This window comes from Falco naumanni, chromosome 9 (assembly GCF_017639655.2).
Source record: "Falco naumanni isolate bFalNau1 chromosome 9, bFalNau1.pat, whole genome shotgun sequence".
Taxonomy (NCBI): Eukaryota; Metazoa; Chordata; class Aves; order Falconiformes; family Falconidae; genus Falco; species Falco naumanni.
The window spans coordinates 51,865,215-51,875,214 of record NC_054062.1 but is presented as its reverse complement, the minus strand read 5'-3'; the positions used below and the strand labels follow the sequence as shown (position 1 = coordinate 51,875,214).

General features: G+C 41.3%; 1 protein-coding gene across 2 annotated transcripts in view; it reads left to right on the top strand.

The window, feature by feature from the left end:
* EBF3 (EBF transcription factor 3) overlaps nt 1-10,000 on the top strand; it is a 121,087-nt gene that overhangs the window by 109,782 nt on the left and 1,305 nt on the right. The window contains exons 12-15 of one of the 2 annotated variants that reach the window (XM_040607310.1): nt 1,059-1,124; nt 1,792-1,969; nt 3,174-3,362; nt 3,780-3,977. In XM_040607310.1, the coding sequence (XP_040463244.1) occupies nt 1,059-1,124; nt 1,792-1,969; nt 3,174-3,362; nt 3,780-3,977 (631 nt within the window). The remainder of the gene's footprint in view (nt 1-1,058; nt 1,125-1,791; nt 1,970-3,173; nt 3,363-3,779; nt 3,978-10,000) is intronic. The other variant, XM_040607311.1, reaches the window with a different exon arrangement.

Genomic DNA, 10,000 nt, shown 5'->3' with positions numbered 1-10,000 from the left:
AGGGCACGGCTCATATTTTTTTGGTTGGCGTAGTTGTAACCGGGCTTGATTTCTATTCATTCATAGAAATGATTGCTTTCAAAGTAGTCACGTAACTTGTGAAGAAATCTCGTATTTGTACCTAAGAGAGCTCCAGTCTTTCTGGATAGGTCTTTTCCTAAAAAACTCCAGCTAAATTTTATTACAGCCGAAGGTAAAAAATAAAAAAAATTAAGTCCATTTGTATTTAAAATTAACTAAACTATGGATTAATCCTCACAATCATAAAACTGGAAGTAGGCATGCAGACAGGGATAAGACAAAATTCAGTGCATCCATGCCCCCAGGCACAAGTACTCAACACTCTCTGAATGTGAAGTCATTTATGAAGTCCTTTACAACATGCAGTCAAAGAGGTTAATTGAAAAATTTCTTAATGTCATTATGAAAGAACTAGATTAACCCAAGTTAATTCACTTTATTGTTCAAAATAAAGAGGAATAAGCATTGAACTCACTTGCAAATTTGGGGCATGAATTAGGGGTGAGATGTTGTCTTTAAGGACTCTGCCAGTTTAATTAAGATATGGAAAATTACTTATTGTTCTTCACCACTAAAGTGCTAGGAATTAACAGCCAAATGTGATGCCTGTGCCTTTCATATCTCTACCATGTGTTTGTTTGTTTAATACCCATAAGACTACATCATTAAACCTCAAGCACTGATTTCACTAATTCAGCACGAGAGCTACATGCTACAGCAGCAAACACCTTTTCTAGTCAATCATAATTGAACAGCTGGATGTAAAATGCAATATTATTTTTAGGCTCGTATCTAACTTTGACTTCAAACCATAAGCAGTATTTCCCTCCAAAACAAAATACCTTCCTATCTTTGTAATACATCCACTAAATATAGCAAGAGCACCAGGATAGCTCGTGATGTGTTTTACCCGCTTTGTCGGTTCCTCGTAATTATCGATGCCACCACAAACTGCCAGTGTTACGCACTTCTCTTTCCTTCTTGGAACGATGGCTGCATTTAGTGAAACATAACGCAGGTTGTTTGTTTTTCTTTAGGAAGTATTACTTAAAAGAGCAGCAGACCTTGTTGAAGCCCTATATGGGATGCCCCATAACAACCAGGTAGGTCATGAGCACAGTCTTTGTCTACACGCCTACATATGTAAATCAATACCTGCTATTTGCGAAGCTGGCAGAGCATCAGCACATTCTTTTTCTACACAGCCTGGCTTTGCCAGCCACCTTGAGGGCAGTCTGATGTGATGCAATGCTCCAAGGGAAATGCTTCATCTTCCCATTCTCTTCTCATCGCTAGTTTGCCTATCAGAAATGACAATTAAGTGTAAGGTGCCAAAAGCATAAGCAATCATTAAGGCAAGAGAATAACCTTGAACTCGGGCCAAAATATACAGTGACTAATGGGAAGTCCTAAAGAAATCTGCTCAACAGAGCGGATAAAATATACTGTACTTCGCAAACTGCTGAAAATACCTCTACTGCCCTGGATGAATGAAATGCATGTTACAATTTTCATGTGACTTACAGCACTAAACTGTAATTTTATCTTAGTTTCTTTTTTTCTTTATACTTACCTGGGTTGCCATGAAATTGCATAGTGAGCTGGTATGTAGCAAGGAAAACAGAACGCGTAGTTGAAACAAGCAGCAAAACCCCCACCCTTACTATAATTTCACGTGAATCTCTTCCGTAAATTTTAATGTTGTTGCCGCTTGGCATATTTGCACAAATCAATTTCTTAGTTGTCAGTGCTTATTTTATGTCTTGATAGGAAATAATCCTGAAACGAGCAGCTGACATTGCTGAAGCGTTATACAGTGTGCCACGCAATCACAACCAGATCCCCACTCTAGCCAACACTCCTGCTCACACTGGCATGATGGGAGTGAACTCCTTCAGCAGCCAGCTCGCCGTTAATGTTTCCGAAACATCACAAGCAAATGACCAAGGTATGTGGGATTTCAAGAGTTAATCCTTCACGTTGTTGACTGCTTTTGGCCGGTGCCTATTAATACGCTCTGATGTCACTGCTGTGTTCTACCTCTTTTTCTCCCCATAGTCATATGTCTGATCGTGTAATGAAATGCTGTCTTTAACTTTCTCGTAATATTTAATTCTTCCTGTTCTTTCATTTACTGTTATCATAAAGCATCTCCAGCAGAAAAAAAAATATTAAATTGGCAAGTGTAGAAAGCTCTTTATTATTCACAGTAAATATACAGCTTGTATGGTTTTTATAAAACAATTATGTCTAGGTATCTCCACCTGGTTTTGGAATATTTACACAGATAAATCTAATTTGATGTCTGTGATTTTAAAATACTTTGTTTATAGGCATGTGTGACATATATGTTACTAATAAAAGTAATAGTTGATTTAATTTACCTGTTGTAATTGAAAATGCATGCAGCATATTGCATTTAAAATTAATTTTGATACTAATGAAAGGAGGGAAACAGGATTATTAGATATGTTCAAACCCATATTTTTTGCTTGCAATGTAATTATTAAATTGATTGCTCAGATAGGAACGAAATGTTGTTTAAAATCCTGATTCTGCTATGTTTCCTCTTCTAAAAAGATTGTCTTTTAATGCATTTCCCAAGCTAATAAGCCTTATAAAATTCTGTACTTGATCTTGAATTAGTTCTCACTGATGGCTACACCTTATGAAAGTACGAGCTTGTTGTTAGTACAAAAATATCAATCATAAAATGAAGACCCCAAAACAGCCTTTTAAAGTAAATCACTGCAACAAAAAAGTTTTTCTTGTCAGCTATGGCATTTGAAGGTCTGGAGAGGCTGAAAGTACATGCAGTGTGTTGGTACAAAGCGGGACTCAAGCCTGTTGATAATTGCTCCTAAAGACAAACGTGAAGGCACCTGACACAGCTGGATCGAAGAGAGCTTTTGTTGGCTGTCTGTGCTAAGAGGAGAGACAACATAGAGTGCTCGCAGATGATTTAAGTAGGGTTGGCGTGATAAGGTTATCTCAAACTGCAAGAGTTGATAGGGCAGTAAGAGACAACTTAGAGCAAAGCTGTGCAATCAATTAAAACTGTGTAATATATGCTGCATGAGGAAACCCCCCAGCCCTAAGTCTATATTATAAAATAACATTATCTTTTTGGGGTGGGGGGGTTTCTAACACAGTAGGTTACAGTCGCAACACAAGCAGTGTTTCCCCGCGAGGATATGTTCCCAGCAGTACTCCTCAGCAGTCCAATTACAACACAGTCAGCAATAGCATGAATGGATATGGCAATGCCGGCATGCCCAATCTAGGTGTACCAGGTTCCCCTGGATTTCTTAATGGCTCCTCAGCTAACTCTCCTTATGGCAGTAAGTGTCTATTTTTGGTAACACATCATCATATAGATTCATATTTACTACAAAATCAAATACTTGCATTGTTTTGATTTCCTATATTGTGAGCTACTGGATAAAAGGAGGGGTGACTCTGGAGGCTGGACATAAAAATGAATATAATAAATTGATCTGTTTGTGCCATAATACAATCTCAGATAGAAAAAAAAAATTGGACTGCGCAATTTGTAACAGAAGTCCAACACAAAAGAGTTTGCCTGTTATCCAGAGAGTGGCCAAGCCAAGGCATTTCATTTTTTTTTTTTTATATATATTTTTTTATATATATATATCTCTATATATATTTTAAGAGGCAAGGCCCTATCACTCTCTTTTTCCGTGTTTGCCGTGAAAACCTCAATCTGAGTCCTGATTATTTTTGCTTTATTGCAGTAGTGCCGTCAAGCCCTACCATGGCAGCCTCTTCGGTCACCCTCCCTTCAAACTGTAGCAGTACACACGGCATTTTCTCATTCTCACCTGCCAATGTCATCTCTGCAGTGAAACAAAAGAGCGCCTTTGCTCCTGTTGTCAGGCCCCAAGCCTCTCCTCCACCATCTTGCACCAGTGCAAATGGAAATGGACTTCAAGGTGAGCTGGATCTCTCTCAGTTTTCTGTGTATTGCTTTTTTTTGGTGCATACACTCAAGCCCTGATTGTTTATTTTGGAGAAAGGTACCTGGCTATTTTTTTTAGGTTTCTGGTGCTCTCATAGTGATGCAAAAGCAGGAGAAGAAGTAGGGTGGCATGAATGATATGTTAAGATTTTGAGCAAATCTTAATTCCTTTTTAATACTTATCTTAGAGAAAACACCAGTTGTTTTTTTCTGGCATTTTCCCTTAGGGTTTCGTGCCTTAATTTTAAAGTAGGACTGTATCCCTGAATGCTTCTTGGGGGTTTCATGGACTCCTTGTGTTTATGCGTTTTATGAACACATTTCTGTGGATGTTTAAAACCAGCAGCATTTGAGCATAACGTGGTGCGATTTCCTCATTTTACATAGGACGTAACAGTTGTTTTAAAATATGTCAGATGAGTGTAAATCAGGTTAAGCTCTTACTCAGTGCACTAACCTTCCCTTGGACTAGCTAGCTGCTTGGGCAGTGAGTTTGCATGCTCTGTTGGTCCCAACTCACTCTCTTACGGTGCTGTTAAAGTGGTTACTTCCCTGAATGAACAACTAAATATTTTAATTAAGGCAGGCAATCTTAAGCTTCTGCATTTTTTAAATCTGTGCGTTTTCATGTGGGTAGCGTAAGGAAGCATCTATAAATCAGTTGCAGAATTTCCATGGTCACCTGCTGGGAGTGGGGCAGGAGGAATGATGATACAGTGTACGTTTGGAGGAAGAATAAAAATGCGAACAAAGAAGTCTTCCTTTTTTTATGGCATATGTTAACATTTAGAAGTTAATACTGTCAGATGCTTTAGAATCGTTGGAAACGTTTGTTTGCCTGTGTTTTACAAATCATGAGCCTCGTTGCACAGTGCAGTAAATTGAAGCACTTCAAATCCCATCGGAATCAGAAAGGGTTGCAGACACTCAAAAGTCGTCACTCCTCTTGACTTTCTTAGTTAAAATGTAGGTAGACAGTATTATTTATTCTTTGTATTACTGTGATATCCACAATATGATGAGTGCTCACAGGCAAACATACGAAGACAGATATTTTGATTTGCCAGACTAATTCTGGACACTTGCATTTTGTGGTATCTAGCTTAAGGCTTTTTAGAGAGACATAATCCCACAGAACTGCCTGTCCACCAAAAATCCAGGCCATTCAAGAGCAGCATCTCAAAATGGATATCCCTGTATCTTCTTACTAACTTCTGGGCCCCAAAAAGCATCCGAGAGCTTATTGTGCACTCAGGTTAATGAAGGGCTGAGGATCCAGCTACAGAAATCTTATTGTAGGATGGATGTTAAAGAAAAGGATAACTAGATTAACAGTTTCTGTCATTGCATATGTATTTAGTGGAAGCTTCACTATGTTAGTGTATGTAGAAAACTATACCAGTTCTAAGCAATATTCTTAGAAAAGATTATCCATAAAATAATCCAGTGTCCTACTTTCATCTCTTTATAAAAAGACACTTGTATAAAAAGTGAATAGTGAAATACAATAAAATTAAAATAAAATAATAAAAAAATGGTAACACATGGCTTAGATCTGAGGGAGCTAATCTGTAGAAGGTATTTATAGACATTCTTATTAACTTGTTGATACTGATTTACTCTGAAATTAAAATAATTTAAAGATCTAAACTAAAATGATCTAAGTTTATGTAATTTCAGTATGTAAATAAAGGGCCTCCCATCAGATATTAAACGTTTCAGGTGCTTAAAAGGTCTAGATTACTCCAAAGGGTGTTTTTGGAAGAACTGGGCATGTTAAATGCCTGCACTGAGTGCCCAGTCTCCATTGGCACCTCCCCAAGTCCCAGTAACCTTACGCCTTCATCCTCAGGTACAAAATGCTTTTTGTATAAATGCCCGGTAGATGACTGTGATTCAACCAATACTGATTTTGTTAAATAGGTCATGAATTTAGCTTTCAGGCTGAGGCCCAATCCTGCTCTGGACTAAGCTGTTCCATGCCCAGACAGCCCAGTGAAGGCCTAACAATCCCTTCAATCCCCAATTTTAGGATGCTGCAACCTGAGCAGCAGATCTGGTGTCATCCCTAATGAAGTCCTGCATCCCATGGGTGTTGCTAAAGCTCTAGATTAGGTGCCCCGGATGTGCAGTGCTGCCTCACTGGGCTGTCCCTACCCCTCTGAGCACTCAGAAGTTCTGAGACACAAATCTATCCAGATGTAGGAATGTGTAGAAACTTCAGGGTTTGGTTTAGCAGCCAAACCAAACATGAACAGAAGTGTTGAAAAAAAAAATAATTGTCATGTTTTCCTCACCCAGCTGAAGCAGCTAAATGGAATGATTTTGCATTGAGCAAAATGATCCAGAGAAAGAGCAAGAACGTCTTTCTGGTCTGGTAGTTACAGCGTTGAGTTCCAGGATTGTGACAAAAAGTTGAATTATTTACACAAGGTAGCACAGCACCACGAGGTGATGCTCCATATCATGAGAGTTAGAGTACTCTAGCAAAAGGTAAAATGTGTGGGTTCAGGTCCCCTTGGGCTGAGGATAAAATCAAATTGCATCTGACATATCCCTGGTGAGTTCTGTTATCACCACGGCAGAGAGGCACCGGCATTTTTTCCAACCAAAACTACGGAGTTAATTCAGACTGAACTCAGAAAGGGCTTCAGGTGGGCAATGCTTCGCCCAGATGTCCTCACAGATCTCAACCAGCGCCTTGAACTAACTGCAGCCAGAACCGAGTGGCAAGACAGGGATGGATTTGTCAAATGCTTCCTTCATGAGGTGTCACAAAGAAAAGCCAGGAATGCAGGAGATGCTTATTTACACTGCATTTTACCTGTACAGTTATTTAGGGGGTTTCTGCTTCCTTCTCCCTATTTTCTTAGTCACGTGTTGACATTGAGCCCTTGTTAGAGTTTAATTAGTTGCTTTCTGAACGCTGTACAAGCAGCTCGAGAGTTTTCTGATCAGCACATTTTCTACATTAAATTAAAATACGGAATTCAAGAGCTGCAGCCCAATGCAGCTAAAGTTTTTTGGTGATCTTGAGGTACAAAGCCTCATTATACAGCGGGATGTGAAGAAGCTGAGTGACAGCTGAGGAGCCTGCACCATTAGGAATGGTCACATACATTTAGCCAAGCCCAGACAGAAGTGAAGAGCTCATGGTCACTGTTGTATCTAAGGTAAATCCTGCAGTGTCTGTGTCTGGATAAGAAGGGATGACGTGCTCTTTCAATCACAGGGCAGGATATCCTCTCTCTCATGGCTTGTTTTGTTTCCTTTCCCCACATAAGCTTTATTCTGATATAAAAGCCAGTTGGACGGCTTTCAGGGAAGCTATGGCAAGGCATCGCACACCGATGTGATGGGGCTAGGCAGCCCAGTTTTTCCTATGAAGGTTTGTTAGCACTGGGCAGAGGCAGAAGCAGATGAAAGCATGGCAAAACTCTACATGTAATAGCCCTGCAGACACAGATTGTCCTTTTACAGGGATTTGGGCGTTAATTGCACTGATCCTGGCTGGGTGAACCACCATAGGATTTGTCTGTGTGTGGACAAAATGCTGCTTTTGGTACATCTAGGATGGTGAGAAAGCAGGAGCAGGACTGTGAAGCTCCATCTGGACCTCAGACAGACCGTTTGGTCTCCTAACGTAATATAAGGCAGAGGTAGAGCTGCTTTAACCTCTGGCTTTTGGTAATTTCACCACAAGCATCAGGACCACCTGAGACCACCACACTAGAAGCAAGACCTTGCTGCTAGAAAGCATGTCCCCCAAAAAGCCACGCTGAGTTTTAGGACTTAGTGCCCAAGAGTAAACACAGAGAGGTCTATAGCCAACAAGGAGATTCACTTTTTTGCTAAAGAGATCCAAGACAGAGGTTAAGAAGAGAAGAAAAAGAATAAAAAGGAAGGCAATGTAGGAAAATGTCAGAAAGGGCAGCATGCAGGCAGTGCCAGCCAGAGCTAACTTGTGGTCCCTTTCCTCACTGCACTCGTGTGCCACCCCTGGCAGCTGCGCATCCATCCTCAGCCGACTGATACCCTCGTTCAGGTCAGAGCTCGGAAGCTGCCGCTCACGGAGGAGATACCCTTCTCTCTGTTGTCCTGTGGGTACAACTCACTCCTGTGAGCAAGGCTTCAGAAAAGGGCCTTTGGGCCTTATCCAAAAAGTCACAATCTTGTTAACTCTGTATGACTTCCACTGCATAGACTATGATCTGAAAGTTAAGTACTTACACATTTTTTTTTTTTAAGAGCAGGATGCTAGCATATGGGTTCCTTAGGGCAGAGGCTTTTTCCTGCTTAAAACAATGGGCATTTAAGGTATAAAATAAATTTTTTAGTCAGAAAGTGCTGGCTCGCTGAGAAGTTGGAGGTACAATATGTGTTCAAAATTTGGTTTTCAATTGTAATTTACTTTTTATAGATTGTGAAAGATATTGCTCTCTGGTTAAGCTTTATGACTGTAACACAGAGCAAAAGGTTCTCTATATTCTTTTAAAATTGCATCCTGCTTAATTTTCTGGTATGCCCCTGGATGAAACAGTTAAAATTGTTATTAAAAAACTAGCCACCCCATTTTTCTTTTAAGGAGGCATTTGGTATCAATTTGCACAGCGGGAAACATAGTGCAGAAATTCACTATTGTCAAATGTTGCTACTAAAATAAATAGTGAATTAAATGTCTGAAGCACCAATTTTGCACCCCCCTCCCATTGTGCCACAGATAGAACTCAACAACAATGGCTAAATCACTTAAATTAAATAATTCAGCCTTTTTTTCCCCCAGAAAAGTATGCAGCAGCCAACCTAAATTTTCACACAGCAGAAGCCAAACGTGAGACTACAATGAACATGTGATTAAGATGTGCAGGGTATTAGTACCAAATAATGATGTGGCATTTATTAAGGTATTTGTGCACACAGCCTCTGGAAGAAAAGTCTGGACTTTTTCTCTGCTAAGTTGTTCTTTGAAGAAGCAAATGTCTGGATCAGTCCTGGACTTTTGCACTTTGCTTAGTGTGCAGGCAGGATGTCTCATGCTGGCTCCAAGACATAACATTTATGTCTCTGGCTTGTGGTGATCTTGATGTCCAGGGCAGGTGATGGTTGTATTGTAGCATAACACCACCTCAAATTGAGCTCCTGCATCCCCCAGTTCTGGTGCACCCCAGGTAACCAAACCTCTCTAGGTCTGCCTGACGAGGTGCCAGGCTTTCTGCTGACTGAAAACTTGCAGAAGAAGTCAACCTGAGAGCACATGGTTTGGCAGCTCTAAACACAGAGCCCGGTCATCCCCTGGCCTGGGCTAATGTGGTGTGGAAGTACCGGAGATTTAGTGGAACTCAGAATCATAGGATGGTTTGGGTTGGGAGGGACCTCGAAGCCCACCCAGTCCCACCCCGTGCCCTGTGCAGGGCCCCCTCCCCCCAGCCCAGGCTGCCCCCAGCCCCATCCAGCCTGGCCTTGAGCACTGCCAGGGATGGGGCACCCACAGCTGCTCTGGGCAGCCCGGGCCAGCGCCTCGCCGCCCTCACGGGGAACAATTTCTGCCTCACAGCTCATCTACATCTCCCCTCTCCCAGCTTAAGGCCATTCCCCCTTGGCCTGTCACCACGTGCCCACGTACAAAGCCCCTCTCCAGCTTCTCGCCGGCCCCTGTAGGTGCTGGGAGCTGCTCTAAGGTCTCCCCGGAGCCTTCTCCTCCCCAGGCTGAGCAGCCCCAGCTCTCCCAGCCCGGCGCCACAGCAGAGGGGCTCCAGCCCCCTGACCACCTCTGTGGCCTCCTCTGGGCTCGCTCCAACAGGTCCATGATAAGGAAAATGATAAGGAAATATGATAAAGAAATGAAATGTTTTGAGTAGGAACGGTCTGTCAATATGCCCATTATTCTCCAGTTAAGTTTTGTAAGTTTGGTTGCTCTTTAGGTTTAAAACATGCAGTATTATAAACTATGCAAAATTGTAATTTCCATTTCAATTTTGACATATTTGAGATGTCTTA